Source organism: Lepisosteus platostomus, chromosome 3 (assembly GCF_059453375.1).
Source record: "Lepisosteus platostomus isolate fLepPlt1 chromosome 3, fLepPlt1.hap1, whole genome shotgun sequence".
Classification (NCBI taxonomy): domain Eukaryota; kingdom Metazoa; phylum Chordata; class Actinopteri; order Semionotiformes; family Lepisosteidae; genus Lepisosteus; species Lepisosteus platostomus.
Genome location: NC_142613.1, coordinates 12307347 through 12327802, shown reverse-complemented (window position 1 = coordinate 12327802; position 20456 = coordinate 12307347). Strand labels below are relative to the sequence as shown.

General features: G+C 42.1%; 1 protein-coding gene across 2 annotated transcripts; it reads right to left on the bottom strand.

Moving 5' to 3' along the window:
• Window positions 1-7578: 7578 nt before the first annotated feature.
• On the bottom strand, window positions 7579-19371 carry ccnq (cyclin Q). Of its 2 annotated transcripts, none has more exons than XM_088627133.1 (7): window positions 19108-19371; window positions 18396-18523; window positions 16506-16689; window positions 14828-14960; window positions 12852-13079; window positions 10632-10774; window positions 7579-8035 (listed from the first exon to the last, which is right to left on the bottom strand). In XM_088627133.1, the coding sequence occupies exons 2-6, from the start codon at window positions 18499-18501 to the stop codon at window positions 10685-10687; spliced, it is 741 nt and encodes a 246-aa protein (XP_088483259.1). In that variant the 5' UTR covers window positions 18502-18523; window positions 19108-19371; the 3' UTR covers window positions 7579-8035; window positions 10632-10684. The 2 variants fall into 2 exon arrangements, with proteins under 2 accessions (XP_088483259.1, XP_088483258.1); XM_088627132.1 differs by having other exon boundaries at window positions 19205-19371.
• Window positions 19372-20456: the final 1085 nt, after the last annotated feature.

Here is a 20456-nt window from a genome sequence, read left to right as displayed (position 1 = left end):
ACTTCTTCCAGTTCAGGGTTGCAGGGTAGCTAGAGCCTATTCTGAGAAGCAGCAGGTTCAAGACAAGGTACACTCTGGACCGGACACCAGTTCATCACAAGGTAGGCACACTCACACCAGGGCCGAATTTCCCAGAAGCTGATTAAACCCAAGAGCATGTCTCAGGACTGCGGAAGGAAGCTAAAGCACCCAGAAGAAACCAACATGAACACAGGGAGAACATACAGTACAAACTCCAAGCAGACAGCATCCCAGGTCTGGAACTGAACCCAGGGCCCGAGCTCTGCAACGCAGCAATGTGAACTACTGTACTACACCACTGTGTTGCCCAAAACAAGAACCACACATTTGAAAATGTGGGTATAATGAAACCATTACCTCTCTTGCAGAGTCAATCAGAATCTTTCATTTCTTCCTGCAAGGTGCTCAGATACCAAAATTCTGTCAGAATCTGGATATGTTCCATTTCCATTTCTACGTGCACTAGGATCTCTGGTCCAATTATTCTTAGTATAGAAACTAGTGTCTGTCTATGGCATTCTCCTTTCTAGAGAGCTAGTTTGCTCTTCATTGCCTAATGTTTTACTGTTTAAATGAAAGAAATATTCATCTCTTGCCAGAAGACAATAATTTAATTATCTCCAGAAATGATTACGGTTACTACAACACAAATTTTCTGAACATCCCATTAAGAATGGAAGCAGTGTGGTAATGTTTTTAAGACAGACAAAGAAAAGTAATAACTTAGAGCCTATTTCACTTTAAGTCATTCTAAAGCTTTTTATACGCCTTTGCTATGTCTCACAGTGATTTCTGTAATCAACTGTTTGATAGCCTGCCAATATCTTCAATCTCAAAATTGTAATTTAGGCTTGCACACTGAGTACATGTACAACAATTCTATGCTTAAACATCTGCAATTGTCTTGAAATTTCATAGTGAGTTTAAGGTTCTTTTTTAGTATATAAAGCACTGACCACCCACTCCAATCCCAATCCTGGGCCTGGTGACGAACACACCTGTTAGTTTTCATTCCATCCCACCTTAATTAGATAACTGAAGCCTTAATTGATCTAAGAAGTTAAAGCTCCATTAGGTTTAAAAGCTGGGAACGAACAGTTCAAGCTAATCTTCATAACATTTAGTCAATGATATTATAATCGACTCGACTGGAACGAAAAACAGAAAACACCCAGGACTGGGACTGGGCACCACTGACCTAGCTCAAAAACATTGTGGTAACTTCATAAAAATCTGCAGCTTTGTACAGAAACGCCGTGACAATGCAAGTACCTCACTCAAGGGTCCAACAGCAGGGTCTGAAGCTTTGAACCCGCAACCGGGCAGCTGTGTCACTTAACCTGTAAGGTGTCCCCCGTCCTGGTCCTGCAGAGCCATTGTGTCTGCAAGTTTCCAGTGATTCTCTAAAGCTGCAGCACCTGAAGAGCTGGAAGCAGCTGTTCACTGGTCCAGCCGGATTCAGGTTGTTACAAACACAGCTGAACACACTGCTGGCTCTCCAGGACTAGGAATGGGGACCCCCTGGACTACATGGAAAACAGAACACATGAATAAACCCTAAATTCTTCTGGGTAATAACGGCATTAAGAAACAGCTGCTGCAGTCATTTACAATAAGACCAAAGGTTTACCACAAAAGCCCAAATTACTAGAGCCAGGAGACCTGTGGATGAAGAGGTTTTCAATGAACACTTTTTTAACTCTAACCTCAGGTGTTCCAGCACATTTAATTTAAGATGGCAGGGAATCCCAGCTGAATGCGTTTGTAGGACAACATATTTCAGGCGCATGTTGACATAGTCTTTAAAACCCTTTATCAAGGTGTACTTTTCATATGTCAGCAACTCCTCGAAACGGAAATACACGCTAGCCAAAACCCCAGTCAACAGGAACAGACCCTCGGCGGCTGTGAATGTGTGACTGTCCGGAGGAGCAAAAGGCTGACTTCCTTCACCTTCCCCGGTCGGAGCAATCCTGGTGATCTTAGTTCTGCAGGGAAGTGGTTGAAGCCCTAGAAAGGGAAGAGCCACTGGCCTAATCACAGCATCTCCTGAAGGTGATGAGACTGGGTCACAAGAACTTCAAGATGTGGATTGTGAACTACATGCTTTTTCGGCTGTTCTTCACTTCCTACTCACAGAGGCCCTGGCACCTCTGTAATAAAGTAGGTGGGGGTCCTAACTATTTTGGTCAATGATTGTGTAACTAATGGTTGTGCAAAGATTGTGTGCACACAAAAATGTGGAACATTGTTTTTAAAAGGAATGGCGAGCCAATACTGTATATTTAATTTTGAATTAGATAGGAACAGCAGTCTTCATGGGGAATTACGGGAAAACAAAACACAGCTGCTGTATGATGCTTGGTACATATGAATGCTTCTTTCTGAGTAGGAGCACTTATTAAAATACTTCTGCTCCCGACGCCCTGGAGTTCAAGCGAACAAGAGAAGGAAACAAAGACAGGAGAAGATGGACAATGTAAAGCGAGAGAGATGAGACAGGAGCTACAGAGACAAAGGGAGAGAGCTGGCTAGCTGCAGGGAGACTGGGGCACTGACTGACAAGGACAGAGAGAGAGAGAAAAAGAGATAGAGGGTGAGCTAGCGTTTTTCCAGGAATTCACATTAGTTTCATCTTCAGAACACACACACAAATAAAATACTAACAAGCTGGGGTTTCGTGACACCCGGGAGATGGTGCATCACTCGTCTTTAGAAGCACAGGCACTGCTGCAAGCCAGAACCGTTCGCAGTTACATAACAATTACCCCAGCCAGGCAGCCAGTGACAAATTTAACTTATCATTATCAACAGGACAGTGAGCTTGACAGCTGCAATCAGGAAATTAAGTCTGGGATCAACATATATACTGAAATGTATTAAAAATATAAATGCCTTCAGTACTATTTTTTTATATTTTGAATGCATCTCAGTACACACTGTTCTAGTGCCTATGGCCTGAGATTGAAAGTGCAGTGAATTTAAAGTTACTTAGTTAACTCTGTATACTGTTGCAAACACTGCACTGTATGTACTCTATGCCTCTAGCTACTTGGTTTAGGTTGACGTTGCTGTACTTATATGCAGTACACTGTTTCTAAAGGAAAAAACTGCCTGTAAGCTGACTGCTTCGAGCAAGATGTGGGAGGACACCTATAAATACGTGACAGTCTTTACTGCAGCCGGTACGATATTGTGCAAGGGTGGAGATGAGCCCTCATTATTGATCTGCTTGAAAATCTCCCTTTTTAATCTCGTTATGTCCTTTTGCCCTCCGGCAATGGCCACTGGTTTTGTGAAGGCCAAAGCAAATTAACGTTAACTTTTCAATGTGGTCTTTTCTTTCAGGGCTTCAAACAAAGCGTCTTCAATTGATCCTGGATGGGCACATTGTTACACTCTCAGGCACTGAACTGCAGACCAGAAAAAAAAGAAAAGGGTTACAATCTCTTCCATCTTAAAATGTCACACACTTTCCAATGTCTCCTTCTTAAAAAGACAGAACCTCCCCCCAAGGTTAACTGAAGGTCTTGGAGTGGAGACCCAAAACACTGAGACCAGCTTAAAGAAATAATCATTTGTGGTCATTGCATTTGATCCAACCTGTCCGGGGAATTAAAAAGATCAAAGTGTGAAATTAATGAAATAAAATTAGTCATTACTTGCGCATGTTCTGGGTGGCACAATTTTGCATGGGTTAGCTTTGCCGCCTTGCAGTGCTGAGGTCCTGGGTTCAATTCCTGGAGTGCTATCTGTGTGGAGTTTGTATGGTCTCCCCAGGTTTGCATGGGGTTCCTCCCACTGCCCAAGGACATGCTGGTAGGTTACCGGGCCCTGGTGTGAGTGTGTGCCCTGCAATGGACTAGCATCCTGCTCAGAATACCCTGTCTTGTGCCTGTTGTTGCTGGGATAGGCTCCAGCTCCTCTGTAACCCTGCCCTGGATAAAGTGGCTAGAAAATGGTTGCAGATACATGTTTTCCTGGTTTATTTGCATTGATCGGCTGAGCCCTGTATTTGTGTTGCACAGTAAACTTGTTTGTTGTTTCAATGCTTTGTAAACTGTAGCAGTGGTGGTAACATAGAGAGAGGTGCTACATTACGTGTGTGACAATGACACAAACATCACAAGTCCCTCTGCTTTACCAAATTATCGCCCATGAGGGTGAGTGCACTGCACAGATACAGTATGAACCTGTAAATGAAGATCACATCAGGGGGAAAAATCAGGTGCACTGTACAATTTTAACTATACACCCCTTGATTTCCACACTTTTGAAATGACATCCTAAATTTGTTTGCCTTTTTAATTCTACCCTATATTGTCTCGTATCAATATAGTGAATGTATCAATTGAAACAAAGTGTCTCATAAGTAGCCTCTGCTAGCTCAGTGTTTCCCATTTTGTAGTTACAGTTTATGTTTTCATGACCTACATACGAAATCCTGCACTTATCTACATTAAGCTGCCAGGCATTTGTCCAGTCTTGAATTTTATTTCAGTATTTTATTATTTAATATACTTATTCGTCAATGTTTGATATTATCTACAAGCTTAACTACAGTATATCAGAATCTAGACCACTGATATAAATTAAGAAAAGCTGTGGTCCTAGTACAGATTCCTGAGGTACTCCATTAACTACATCATCCCAAATCTCTTATCTCTGTTTTTATGAGGACCTTTCTGAAAACCTTAATATATTTGCTGTGTGTGTCCACTACCGTCGTAGCTTGTTCAAAGAACTGGTTCCTTAGACAAGACGGACTTTTCTGAACTCATATTGACTATTGCCTAGATTATTTTGACTTTGATGATCCTCTGTTTCAAATATCTTTTTCGATAACTTTCCCCGTGTTAGATGTTAGATGTATTAGTCATAGAATTTCTCGAGTCTGTTTTACCACCATGCTTGTGGATACTACTCCAGAGAAACCACTCAAGACAGTGTCGCAGGCTGCTCGAACTCTAATCTATCATACCCGTCGTGAGATACAGCTTCTACATTTAAAGAGAAATGGCCTTTGGATATATTATACACTTCAGATTTGTAAGGATGCAACAGCTCTCTTGATACTTTTTCTTATAAACATCTTTTAACCTTTAAACTGGAGATTCAGATATAATCATTATGGAACATGTTTTAAATAGTAGTACTGTGTTAGCTGGATTACAGTGAGAAACAGCATGATAAAAAGCCAAAGTTCAAGGACAAGAGTGCCCAGAGGGTGTCCAAGGATGGGGAAAAAGTTTTCACTCCATATTTGTGAAATTTGTGAAAAAGAAGTGCACAGAGTTCACACTTTGTGCCGCTCAAAATAAGTAAATAAGGCCAGCTAGTTTGGAAATGAAAAACAAGATTAATGCCTCACTTCTATTACCAATATGCCAATTTAAAGAGCGAGAAGGGGAAAAGTTACAAAATTATTTCAAATAAAAAAGTACGCAAAATAAATGAATCAGTAACAAGTAATTGTTGATGTATGATGCGGTAAATGAAGAAAAAGGTTTAAATGATCATGTGGTAACCAACATTGAAACATGTGTACTGCCATGGATGTGTTAGTAACATTCTATAGCACTGTACAACACCTGACCGTAGATTGACAATTAACAGAATATCTAATTAATAATAATAATTATAATAATAATTTCTTACACTTATATAGCGCTTTTCTGGACACTCCACTCAAAGCGCTTTACAGGTAATGGGGACTCCACCACCACCAATGTGCAGCATCCACCTGGATGATGCAACGGTGCACCAGAACACTCACCACACATCAGCTATCAGTGGGGAGGAGAGCAGAGAGTAATGAAACCAATTCATAGATGGGGATTATTAGGAGGACATGATTGGTAAATTTGGCCAGGATGCCGGGGTTACACCCCTACTCTTTTCGAGAAACACCCTGGGATTTTTAATGACCACAGAGAGTCAGGACCTCGGTTTTTTCGTCTCATCCGAAGTACGGCGCCTGTTTACAGTATAGTCCCTGTCACTATACTGGGGCATTAGGACCCACATACACCGCAGGGTGAGCGCCCCCTGCTGGCCCCACTAACACCTCTTCCAGCAGCAACCTTAGCTTTTCTCAGGAGGTCTCCCATCCAGGTACTAACCAGGCTCACACCTGCTTAGCTTCAGTGGGGGGCCAGTTGTGAGTTGCAGGGTGATATGGCTTCAGCAGTTATAAAAAATAAGCATTTTTATAACTTAATCTAAATCATTATCAAAGCGTAAAAGACCTCTTTGAATGGCAAAGCCAACTCCATTCTAACCTATATTTTAATTTTTTCTCTTACGAGTCATGTCTATCTTTAATGTCTCTGAAATACACAATCCTATAGCATATCCTTAAAACGACATGGAAGACTTCTGATCTACATTCAGGATCTGTGAATTTCGATGGGCATAAAATCTCCTTCTCCCCTTCAAGTGTTCAGTCTTCCGAGTGTTTCAAAGGCTTAGGTTTGAGGCACCATTCATAAATCGGCATGAGAACAATAGTTGGAGGGAGGAAACATAAAGGTAGTACAGCATCGATCCCAGTGAACTGAAGCTGTTTTTTGGAAGCTTTTCTCCAAACTGAATTAGGAGATCAATAAACATTTACTTTAACCTACATTAGGAGGAAGGCGGAGCGGCATTAAAAGAAATGGGTGATTCTATATATTGACTGGTGTTAGCAAGACAAGGACCAGATAGCGTAGCAGTTAAAGTACAGTGAAAGAAGAAAATGTTTGTATATGAAGAATAAAATGTGTGTTGGGTTTACATAGAATTGCATTTTTTATAAGGGACCGGTTAGTCATGCATAAGGTTGGGTACAAGCAGATGTGCAAAATCACAGGCATTCAGGTTTACAAGCCACAGCTGCTCTGGTAGTTAAGCAAAGAATTCACGTAACATCAGCAGCATTTAAACAATTTATGATGTACAGTATCATTCTTGCATAACAATTGTACAAAGATTACGCTTGTCTTGCAATTAATGCATAACCTGCTGCAATTGTGAATATAGATGGATCCATTCCAACAAACACAGTATACTGAGAAACCCTTAAATTACAGTCCCACTTCATAGAATGGAAATAATTTAAGGCTTAATTATCTGAAAGCTCTATTATAAATTGTACAGACTGCGTTGTCTGTACAAAGTATTTAGTATGACATTGACTTCAAATGCCCCACAATGAACATTTACTAAAATAAAGGTAATGAAACTAATATAGCCAGCACTATACTGGCTCAGGCTGTACCTGCAATGGAGGTCTTATCTTCCTTCTATACATTTTGTTAGAAACGTGCAGCTTCATGACGTCGATGTTTCATTTTGTTGAACCATGCACACATAGATACCATGTGCACATACCAGACACACAACGCGTCAATAACAAAAAACAACCAAACAATTCAAAGACAAATTAAACCCTTCTAAAACCTCACCTTTTCAGAATGGGCTGCACTACAAGCTCATTTCTTTAGTTTTTATACCAAAACCTACGGGAGAAGATTATTACTCTGTTAATAGAAGTCTTTCTGCAAGATCAACAGGCACAGTTGATTAAAATTTTTATTACATTAACAAAAATAAAATAATGAACTAGTAATCATCTTAATCCACAAAAGAAGGGTTCCACTTATACAAAAGGACTGAACAGGAGGCATTAGGAGCTAATGCAAGGGTAATGATGTGAGCAGCACAGCTCTGCAATCCAATCCATGCACTCTTGTGGACAAAATAAGTATTGCAGGTATAGCCTTCAACTTCTTTCACCTGAAGATAAACTAGAACAAGTCTGGCCTCACTGGCAAACTCCACCACCTCGTCCATCGCCAGACTAGAAGTCCTTTTTCCTCCTTCGTATTATTTTACTTCTTCAAGTTGCATCTCCGAGCTCCAGCACAATGCGAACCCTTGGAAACACTCAAAAGTCCAAACGGGATTTCTCACAGATGTTCAAACCACTACGTTCAGACAAACCCGGATTTCAGTGTTTCTGTTGCACAATCTAAACAAAAGAAAAAAAGAAAAGAAATCTTAATTACACCAAAATCGTGCTTTGTTAAGCACTTGTGACTCCACAAGGGTATAGCATGGAAAAAGAACGATCCCGGTTCCACTGCCTTAAAAAAAACCACACAGTCCCTCGTACAAAGGTTAGCTGGTGAGAAGTACCTTGATTTTCCCTTCAATAATTAAATCCCAAAGAACCTTCCAAGGACTTGGAAGAGAGGGCTGAGACCTCACTCAAGCTCAAGACCAAAAAAAAAACAAGGTAAAACCTCACATCAAAAGCTGTCTCAAACCCTTCCGGTGGTAGTGTGGAACAGCGGTCTGGGCTCTTGACGCCCATCTGGAGGGTTGCAGGTTCAAATCCCAGGCACGGACACTACTGAGTGACCGGCTGAGGATATGGTGCTTCAGCCAGGTTGTCCCAGCTGCATAAACTGGTGCTTCAATTGACATGTGGCCAGTAAAAAGGATATTTGTCATTTATTTTTATTACAATTTGGATAAACGCATCGAGCAAATAAAATAAGACAAACAACAGTGAGGAGGTTTGAAGGCTTAGGCATTCCAAATAAAATCAAATTAAACTGCTCATTGTTTTAAAAGTTTAGAATGAAAAAAAGTGTTTGAACTTCAGTGTTCCCTCCATTGATGATGACAAAGTGCACCTCTCCACCATGTTCAAGGTCAAGATTCCTCTCACTGCCTTGCAGAGTTCCAATACATTCAGCTAGCACTGCGAGCACAGAACAACAGCATGCAACACCTCCTTCTAGCAAAGTACGTTTCCACTCATAGAGATGGTTTTAGCTGCTTCAGATCGAGCCTTTATTGAGATTTATTAAAGTGGAAATTAAAACCAATTGATGGGGTAATCGCAGTGGTGCAGTGGTTAGCACTGCTGCCTCGCAGCCCTTGGTTCAATTCTTCATGGAGTTTGTATGTTCTCCTCCTGTTAGCGTGGGTTTCCTCCCACAGTCCAAAGACATGCTGGTTAATTAGGCTAACTGGCTTCTGGGAAAACTGGACCAGGCGGGAGAGTATGCATGTCCATGTCTGAGTCTGTCCTGCGATGGACTGGCCACCAGGGTGTACCCTGCCTTGTGCCCATTGCTTGCTGGGATAGGCTCAAGCTGCCCCCAGACCATGAACTGGAAAAAGCGGACAGAAAAAAGATGGATGGATGACAGGATGGGGCAACAGCGCTTCAGTGTAACTCTGAGGTTCCAGAAAGCTCTCCACTATCATCCCCTCACCAGCAGGCCCTCAGCCCGGCACAAACACAAACGCCTCTCATCTCTCTCTTTTTTTTTTTACAGTTTTATAGAACAATGAAGAAAGGAGATTGTAAAAATACATAATGTTGTCCTAGATAACGCTTGAGTCGCGTGGAAACTCTGGGGAGTTATTCCATTCCCTCGACCGTCCGTGACTGCAACTCCAAAAAAGAAAAAAAAAAGTAGGCCAGCGAGTTTGGGAGTTGATTAATGTCGTTCCGTTGTTCAGTCCCTCCCAAAAAGGGGAATAAAGCACAGTGAAGACACCAAACCGTTCACAAAGCTGTGCTGCCAGGTGAAAGACTTGGGCATGTGGTTGAAGGAGAAAGGCTCAGAACCAGGAGGGTCCCAGGTCAAACCCTGCATTACCCTGAGCACGTTACTGAACCACCTTCTGCTCCCTTAGATGGGCCATTAAGTAGGGGGAGGGATATCTGTGACAGCACACAGTGGACAATTCCTGCCACAGGCAAGGTCAGAGTGTTAAGAAGATGACTCCCACTTCACACAGGTGTGCAATACAAGCAGCAATGGCTAACTAACTGGTCTAGAACCCAGAAGCCTTGCAAGTTCAGATCTTTACTTGCAAACTGCACAACATCCTCAATTTCTTCTTGAACAAAGCCCTTCATCAGGGGAAACCCCACAGTGGCTCCAAGCCGAAGCAAACGCTTACATTAGGAGGAAAGTGTACATTAAAGGGATAATGTGGGGTTATTTTTTATCTTTAGCACCGCCGTCACCATGTTTGATAATGGAACGTCACCACACTTGTGTTACTTGGTGCTCTGAACCGTGATGCCATGATGTAATGGTGTACAAAACGTCCACGTTCTATACACTGATGGAAGTATTGGGATTTTTTTCTTTAATTCCATACAGCAACCAACCAGCACTGACTTGCTTACCTAGTGTTACAATACATATACTGGCTGCACTGGAGAGGAAAACATATTACTAACCTGTGTATGTGTCTGCCTTGGGATGGACCGTCACCCCACCTCGTGCCCTACACATTAAAACTAGTCGGTGGATTGCCACTATACAGCTTTCGTATAACAGATGGATAGTTGGAAAACGTGCATTTAATTTTAATTTTGGAATTCTTATTTTATAGAGCACTTGTGAAATGTAGGTGATCTCACATGTTTGCAAGCTGACACCATCTAATAAAAATCTTGAAGGCATGTGCATTTTCACTGCTTATAAACATGCAACTACAATCGAATACCAAAAAAAATCTTATTTTATGTGTGTATTTATCAGAAAACTAGAGCATTTCGTGAATGAGCAAGAGAAGTTCGGGTGGTGTCTTACCTATGAATGCAGGCAGGGCCCAGTTTTATTGTCATGTCACTGTTCAGTCTCTCTCAGGTACATTTGGCTTCCAAGTCATAAAGTTGCAAAAGTTCACTGATAATGTCGTCAATGATGGGTTTCGTAATATCATCGCTTAAGACCTGGACAAGACAAAACAATTTTGGATTGGAAACCGTAACATGGGGGGGAAAAGCATAACAAGGACAACACCCAGTTCATAGCACAATGTAAGTATACAGAAGAGAATCACAAATAACTTCTTTTTATCAGTAATTGGTAGAATTCTCTATTTTTTGTGACCTGGGTAATGGCTAAGGTTCTGGACTCTATATAGTCCAGGTATATAGCTCTTCACTGTACAACCCTTCAGGAAAATGAAATAAAAAGAGTCAGTAAAAGAGAAGCTGCAAGCTGAGACATGACAAACACACTATCGACTATTCCAAATCAAGTGGTGGGGGATACAAAAAATCTGTATTTAAAAAATTAAGTATCATCTAATGCATCAATCTTCAGTTTTTATTAACAATTCCAATTAAACAGCTCATGTCAATAATAATACTTGCACATAGCAAGGTTAATTAGAATGATTAACTTTCAGTGTTGAAGTGAGGATGTCCACATTCAGGTATCACACAATCCAGAAAAAAAAAAACTAGAACCCATTATGAACTGGATTAGAGAATCACAATATCACTGGATCAGAAGGAAAAGGACCCATCCAGTCCAGGTAGAAAAACTATGCAAACTATGCACAGCTTTCTGAAGAGGAGAAGAGGTGTTCGACTGTTCTACAACTGTGTAAAAACATTAGGAACAAAGCACACTCTGTCAAAATCAAGGAGGCATGTGTCATGAAAAGCTCCCGCAGTCCATTTTATTTTTAGCATTTTCTTGCAGAATCACAGCCTTTTTTCCTGTTTATATCCCATTCTCTTTCCAATCACCTCCAGGCACTATTAATATAGTATAGGTCTAGTAGGTCCACAAACATTGTTTATCATTAGTCAGCACACAAAGGCTGCATTGGGAAAGCTGCTTTCTTAAAGCAAACGGCATGACTGCCATAAAAACAGTATTGCCAGCTCAGAGACTTAGGTGTAAAACAAAATCAAGAAATCTTCCAATCAGATCTTCTGAAGTGTTTTTTTTTCCTATTAAAACCTAAAAACGGAGAGCTGTATGTAGGTCCCACGCAAGTCCTGGAAAGCAGGCAGGACTGCATCTCTCTCTAAACCACTGGCCACTGAAGATCTGGGTGAAGCTGCTTATTTGGTCAAGTCAAGTCACTAAGCAATGGTTTAGCTTATTATGAACTGAAGTGGAATTAAAATCTGTAGACACACTCTCCTACTCTCCTTCCAGGACCAGGACTGTAAACCCTGCCCTAAAAACAGACGTAAGTATGGATAACGGAAGCAAAATTAGGATTCACAGTATACCTGAACGGTAGAATGAGACAACGCAGTGCAACACAAGCTTGGTATCTGCATATATATCCCACTTTAAAACTGTTTTGTCAGATACCACTTACAACAGGGAACAATCTGCCAAGACATGTTAATTGCGAAATTATGTATCCTGTCTGTACCTTCATTTTCAATCAGTGGGGAAATATTTCAGCTTCCAGTGATGACTGGGATTACTTGCTCATTCATACCTCATGGAAAAACACAAACTGCTTTCTAGCAGCTGGACTTTACTTGTCATTGGCTACAGGAGTTTCAGTATTTCTGACACAAACTAGAGCCTAACGCTGGGCTTGTGCCTGAAAACATGAAGTCTAGTGAAAGAATGTTAGAAATTTTCTAACATTATGTGAATCGTTGTAAAAATCTCCACTCCATTAAAATAAACAATCAGGCATAAAGATAAGCTTTAACTTATAAACAGTTTCAAATGAGAGGATGCCTTTTAGCCTTTTTAGCAGTCAGTAGCTAATAGTAGCAAACAGTAGCTATAGTAGCCAACCTACTATAGGTTCTTATCTAGCTGTTTACTGAACAAACCCAGGATATCAGCTTCAACAGCATGGTTGGGAAGTGTGTTCCCCACTCCCACAGCTCTCTGGGTAAAGTGACCTATTCCCATTAAACAAATAAAATTCACTGGTTTCTCTAGCTTTAGTTTCCCTCAAGGCTCATTCACTTCCACGCCGCCCAGCAGGCTGCCAGCTAGCGCACCTGGGCTCAGGGCAGCAGGGACAGGGCCACTAACCTGCCACCAGTGTTTCTCGGCCTCCGCGTCCCCCGGCACCTCCATGCCGTAGGTCTCCAGGGCCAGGCAGAGCACGGCCACAGCGATGTGCTGGGGGTGGTGGCGCAGACACAGCGTGCCGTGGTAGCTGTCCCGCAGCAGGGCCCACGCCGTCGCGCTGATCGGCGTGCGGCTCCAGGCGTGCCTGTTCACCAGGTTCTTCAGAGACACCAGGTAGTGCAGGAGGTACTGCAGGGAGTGCAAGGATAAAGAAAGCATGCTTTTAGACTGTGACGGGAAGGCGCAGGGGTCTGCGCGCCCACAGGTTTCTGATGAAGCTTTAAAACGTCACCTCCGGTCTCAATGTGGAAAAACAAGGCACGCACCAAGTTTGCGAGAGGCCTTCGAGGCATCCTGGAAGATCAGAATGCGAACTTTCAAATTCCAGCATTTAGAAAACAACAATGTGCTAAAATTGTGACTTATTTCCTATTTAGTTCCAATAGGAAACACTCCCCAGCTTGCCAAAAATGTTTAAACAGCTATGCAAATGTTATTCACTGCAAAAGCATCACGGCTGCAGGGTGGTAAGCAGTAAAGGGTAATTTTACCATGCATCTTAGTGCACGCACAAAACATTCCACTGCTTGCAAACAGGAGATCACAGTTACACACCCATTGACGCCACCTTCCACCTTGTTTATTAACAACAGCATTTCTGCACTGATGTAACAGTACTTGCCCGGGGTGAGCCTGTTGAAATAACTGCACCCTCTGGAGCTTGAAAACCATAGGAAATCCACTGGGATACATGACCACCTTTGGGGGTCAGTGGATCTGCTTGCCCGTCTGCACACTGTGCTGTGTTTTGCTGCTGGGAGATTGAACAGCATTCTGGCAAGAGTGCCACACAAAACTGGTATTGTGACTTGAAACACTGAAAGTGACGCCACTGTGGTAGCTCTAGACTGTGAAGAAGGAATTTGGAGGGGAGAACCCAACAGGGCTCATTCAGCAAAAGCTTACAGTAGTGTGACCCTTTGGTTCTTGCAAAACTGCAGAGTCACTAGACTGGGCTTTTGGGTCATTGGATTGGTCTGCTTGTTAAATAATAGTACAACAGTGTGTTGGGGAACAGATCTAACAAGTAAACTGAAACATTAACTACATATGCAACAAATATATGGTGTGGATTCTCTTTCAATGAACATGCCAATAGTTAAAAAATGGCCTAAAGCAAAATGTTAAGAATCTGTTCCACGATGATGCAGGAATCAATATAATGTCCAATGTCATCACTGAAACGTAGGCAAGTCCTTTTAAGTTTTTAAAGTCAGTGAATTTTTTGCATTTGTTTTTATATATATTCAACTTATCACAAACAAAATTCGTCCGTCTGCATTCACAAAACTGCTCCCCGGAGGCATTTGCAGTGAGTCTCACTCAACTGCAAAATACATCACTTGGCAAAATAAATATTGGCTCACGTATATAAACCAGAAAAGTACAGCATGTAATGATTATAGTTCAGGTGGGTAGCTGCGTCAGCATGCGTAGGCTGCAAAGGAACAAGTAATAGGTTTATTCCATGCTGAAAAAAAGAAGAAAGAGAACACAACGTTTCGGCCGTGGAGCCTTCTTCAGGTGTGAGGAAGACCTGAAGACCTCACACCTGAAGAAGGCTCCACGGCCGAAACGTTGTGGTCTCTTTCTTCTTTTTTTCAGCATAGAATAAACCTATTACTTGTTCCTATGTAATGATTATACCGGTTAACACCTTGCCATTTTACCACTGCAGTCCCAACCCCTTAGGTACCCAGTCTCACACTGTGAAGGTCTGTAGTAAGTTAGGTTAATCTTTTATTCTTTCAGAAAGAAGAAGGACTTACTGCCCCCATAATATATATAAATATTTTTATGGGCTTATTTTTTTATTTTAAGTATATACTACTTGAATTAAATCTCGCAGAAATCGCTTCTCATCCTGGGCTCCTGACCTTGTGGGGATGCTGGAATGACACCTGGAAGCCGAGGACCCTGAGCACGAGCAGTTCACACTGGACCACGCTGTCCCTCAAGTCCCAGAACCGGCTGTCCAGCTCCAGGGGCTCACTCCGGGGGTTCAGGTACCTCCAAGACAACAGCACAGCACAAGGCGGCGCTCAGCACCGGCGAAGGACCAGAAATCACATGAGCAATGACCCTCCCCACTGTGGAGACCAAAATATCTGACCAATCGGATGGCACCATGGTCAAGGAAGAAAACAGGAGCTGTGAGGAGGGACGCAGTCTGCAAGTACTGTATAGCCATACTTTCTCCTGGACACATTAAGGAGGCACAAGCCATTTATAGGTGTAAAAAGGAGGAATCCCTATTGCTGGAAGGAGAGGAGTCTCTGAGTGATTCACAAGTGTAATAGTAGTACTACTGGACACACTGCAACATGGCTCCCAGATCAGAATGTCGAATGGTATTAAAAGGATAAGACTGCATTGAACTTTAGGGGTTTTGAAGGCCACCAAATGGTGGGCAAGCGCGTTTGTGGTTGATGCAAACTCACGGGATATATTCCCACTCTGGTGCTTTCATGACGTGTTTGCCCAGCAGACATTCTAACAAAGCCCTGAACTCAACTCTCCTATGGGTTTTGCAAGCAGTTTTAAACACAAGGGAAGAGTTCCTCCTTATACAGTATCATGCTTTTACACCAGCTTCGTCAGCTCTCTATGGAGCCTGAGGGTTCAAAATCTCTTGTGAGCATCCCTATACTCACCCAGCAACTCAGACTCATCACAGCTCTTACCTATGTGATTTAAAATTCACTAGTCTGCTAACTAATTAACTAGCACTAGCTGTAAATAAGTAACTAGTTTGCAGTGTGCTTATCAAAGTTTAGGGTGGGGTGGGCAACCCTAACACTGGAAGGCTGGTATCTGTCAAGGTTTTCATTCGAGTTCAGTTCTTAACAAGTTAAACTAGCTAGTTACTGGCTTAACCTGACAATTTAACAGTTTCCTCCAGTTCGGGCAGGTACAGCTGACGACAAAATAACCCTCGCTTGGTTCATAGTTTGCGAACACAGGTGGAAATCAGGCATTTGTCAACTCCAAATTGGGTGGATACATGATATTTTAAATGACAAGTTTTCACATTTCTTCTTTAATTACTTGTAAAACACTAATCAGATTGAGTAGCTCTCAATTAAACGACCTTACTCAAGTGAACATCGGTAAATAACGCCAGTTACCAATGAAGGCGTGAAGTTTCACTGGGAAACAGACCCCACACCTTAAACCCTAAACTGAATCTGTTTTTTTATAAGATCACTTTATTAGCCAAATACAATTTCTTGCATTAGGAATTCATCTTTTCGCATATCCCAGCTTGCTTTCCATGAGACACACAGACAGGGAGAGAAGCTTGGGGTCAGAGCACAGGGTCAGCTATTGTACAGCGCCCCTGGAGCAGTTGGAGTTAAGGGCCTTGCTCAGGGGCCCAATGAAGTAGGATTCCTTTGCCGGCCGTGGAATTTTTACCAGCAACCTTCCAGCCACAGGTGCAGATCCTTAGCCACAGAGCCACCACTCCGCTCCGGCTGCTGAAAAAGCGTGCTCACCAGAGCCGAGACAGGCATGCACTGGTGGGAAAGGTGGGCACCTGCTAGGGCCCAGTACCTGTGGCACACGTTGATGATGTCCCTGGTCCGCAGGTGCTGCTCCTCCACTTTGCCCGCAAGGTAGATGGCAGACATGGCCACGAGATGAGGCTCATATACCTGCAGGCTGGCAGTCTGGAAGAAGCGGTGGTACACCGTGCACGCCGTGGCAATGGGCACCGAGTGCATGCCGAGCTTCACCCCTGCCGCAACACAAAGAGGGAGATACAGCAATGAAGGAAACAACAGTCCGCTATGGTTGAGAATAGAACTGCACGTCTGGGGCTGTGCTCCTCAAAGTGGCTGTGGGTCACCCTCCACAGTCCAGCTTAAGAACACAGCAGGTCTGTAACTTTTTTTTTTACACGCAAGAGGCCATTCAGCCCATCTAACCAGTTTGGTAGCTAGTAGTCAACTGAGCTGAGGATCTCATCGAGCTTTTTCTCGAAAGAAGCCATCAGCTACCACCTTTACTGCAGCCTGCATCCCTTTGGTTCTGAAAAGACGTTCTCACGCCCCTGATTAAAATCACTGAAGCAGTTTGTCTTTTCCATTTTTGTTTGATTTACCTTTAAAAAAAAAAAATCTGGCACACCTCAGAAAGGTCATCTTGCACCCCAGGGTAAGAGCCACTGAGCTACAACACCATGGCAAGGCAGCCTGCTCCACACTCCCACAACCCTTTGGGTAAAGCTGTGGCTCCTGTTCTCAGTTTGAAATGCACTTCCATGTAATAACTATAATAATTGCTTACACTTATATAGCGCTTTTCAGGACACTCCACTCAGAGCGCTTTACAGGTAATGGGGACTCCCCTCCACCACCACCAATGTGCAGCCCCACCTGAATGATGCGACGGCAGCCATAGTGCGCCATAACGCTCACCAAACATCAGCTATCAGTGGGGAGGAGAGCAGAGTAATGTAGCCAATTCATAGGGAGGGATTATTAGGAGGCAATGATTGGTAAGGGCCAATGGGAAATGTGGCCAGGACGCCGGGGTTACACCCCTACTCTTTTTGAGAAACACCCTGGGATTTTTAATGACCACAGAGAGTCAGGACCTCGGTTTTACGTCTCATCCAAAGGACGGCACCTGTTTACAGTATAGTGTCCCCGTCACTATACTGGGGCATTAGGACCCACATGGACTGCAGGGTGAGCGCCCCCTGCTGGCCCCACTAACACCTCTTCCAGCAGCAACCTTAGTTTTTCCCAGGAGGTCTCCCATCCAGGTACTGACCCGGCTCACACCCACTTTCACTGTTCATCCCAGCAGATTTCTTTATAATGACTGTTAGTGGTTTCAGATCTAACAGACACCTTGACAGACAGGTGCTACAGCAAAATACTTGATCGCTGGTGAGGCCAAAATAACTAGAATGGTAATGGGACTCAAGGGTCAGGTTGCAGAATAAGAGTGTTTTAGAGAATATTTAAATTTTTACTTATAATAATAATAAAAATAATAATAATAAACTTTATATTATATAGCACCTTTAAAGGTGGCTTCTCAAAGCGCCTAACAGAATGACAGCAACAATAAATAAAAATAATACACAAGATAAAACACAATTACAATACACAGAGGAGACAGTGGATGGTGGTACTAAGTATAGTATAGTAGGAGCAGAGGGATAAAGAATGGAACCAGTTAAGTAAAGGCTCTTCTAAAGAAGAAAATTCTATTTAAAGAAGAATATTAAATTTGCATTATTTCCTTTCTTTTCTGAGAGTGACATTTTGTTTCATGCAAATCTTGCAGCGAGAGTCCCTTGAAGCTATTGTGAAATAAAGAACTTTAGTTAATGTGGCAAACAGAATGGAGGAAAGAGCTATACCGTCATACAGTTTAATTTGGTGCTTGACTGGAGATTGAGATGTTCTTTTGAGTTGCGATGCGCCCTACCAGTCTCCATAATGAAGCGACACACTTTGAAGTGGGTTTTTATGTCCGAGTTGGCATCCACCTCACTGGGACACCGGCCACTGTCTGCCTCTTCACAAACCTCCATTGGGGAACTGTTCGGGTCTGCACTGAAATATAAATTCAGCAATGGAAACCAGCGCAGCGCACAGTGCAAAAAAACGCTAAGCTAACACAGACAGCTCTAGCTAAAGTTAAATCATTGTAACCATTGTGGCCAAATGCTTCCCACAACCCAATGCAGCAGGCCACCGACCGGATTCTCAATAATGCAAAGACTATTCTGACATCGCCACAAAAGTTTAGAAAAACAACCCCAAGTCCGTTGAAGTGTGGTTCAACAGTTCCCGAAACATTTTTCATCATTTAAAACTCGAAAATGTAAAATCTCCGCTTTCTTTTTTGTACCTATGTATCGCAGGTCGACATGCTCTGAAAACTATATTTGTATATGCACTACGTTCAGTCCATACGTTAAGGTACAATAAACCACGATTAATTAACCACGACACTTGCAATCGCTTTTTTTAATGTTAGGGGCCTTTTATTTTCTACTAATAGAAATACACAGAACAATTCCGTACATAAGCATCAATTAAAATTTCAATTACCAGACATGCAAAATCTTGCAAATACACTTAACCATCAAAGAAAGTGTGGAAAAAGTTTTATCAACTGAAGTATAAACACTCACCCCGAATTAAATAACTGAAATCCAAGAAAGAAAAATAAGTAAGAAGAGGCAATGTGCTTTTAACTGCTAATGTCTTAGACTTAAAAGATTAACTTACGTTACTCAAGAAACGAATGGCCGAGACTTCCGAATAAATCAAATATTTTAAGACATCCACAGAAATTTTAAATGCGAAACTCTCCAATATTATATATCAACCAAAAATACGTTTTCTTAGACAACATACAACTACTCCAACGCATACTTCCATCATGCACTGTAATACCATAGAGTACACATATAAACAGTGCTCTAGTCAAATCGGGAAGTGCGAATAAAATAGTACGCCACCTGTTGAACGGGAGTCGCCAAAATAAACATTATTGACATCACCACAGGCTCTCAAGAACAGGTCAGCGTAGGCAAAAACAGAACAGTACATAGGTTTTGTTATATTTTCCTGGTTGAAAAACGCGTCTGCTTATTTTAATCAGCGATTCGGTCAACCAGTGTTTATAATTTAAATCCAGGAAGGCCTTTACTACTCAGGTATACAATCAATTAACGTGCATGATAGCGAAGCAATTATATTTACTTGGATAAGACATATACATATAGGTATAGACTTAGCATTTACACCTTTACTGCGTATCACAATTCATAATGAAATAAAAAAGTTTAAGTATTTTAATAACATTTTATGAACTTCTAATACACATCACACCACCACAATTAAGGCATATATCCATAAAAAGATACGAGGAATTGTGAAAGAACTAAAAATTGAACCTTTAAAAATGGACTGTTTCGCTTTGGATTAGCTTCCACTGAACGTTAGGAAGTTCCTTTAACTTTCCAGTGTCCTCTCCGCCTCTATTCTTGGCCGGGGACGGTTCTGAATGTCGGCTGTTTGTGGTCGCCTTTGAAGCGGGATCATCAAATGGAGTTTCAAAGCACCTGGTCAGTGCACACAGGCTAGCCTGCGCGGTGAGGTACACGGTCTGAGGCTTTTGCTTCTAAATGCCGCTAACGATTTTCTGATAAATCAAAGATTTATGTGTGTGTATATATATATACCAGAGCTAATTTTGCAAAACTGAGAGTTGCTGTCTTTTACCAAACCAATACCATTTACCAATATTTGGGGTATAGTTTAGCATCAAACGGATACTCTCAGAAATGTTACAAATGTCGGTACGACGCTGCTATATTAAGATACTCACACAAAACGGCTTTCTAAGCAATAGAACATGAGCTTCTCTAGACAGCTAATAGAATTCAATAGTTCTTTCTTTCATCTGTAGAAGAACGCAGACCTTGCATTATGTAGTGGTAACAGGTTTCATAAAATCGGTTCCTGTTGGGTGTAT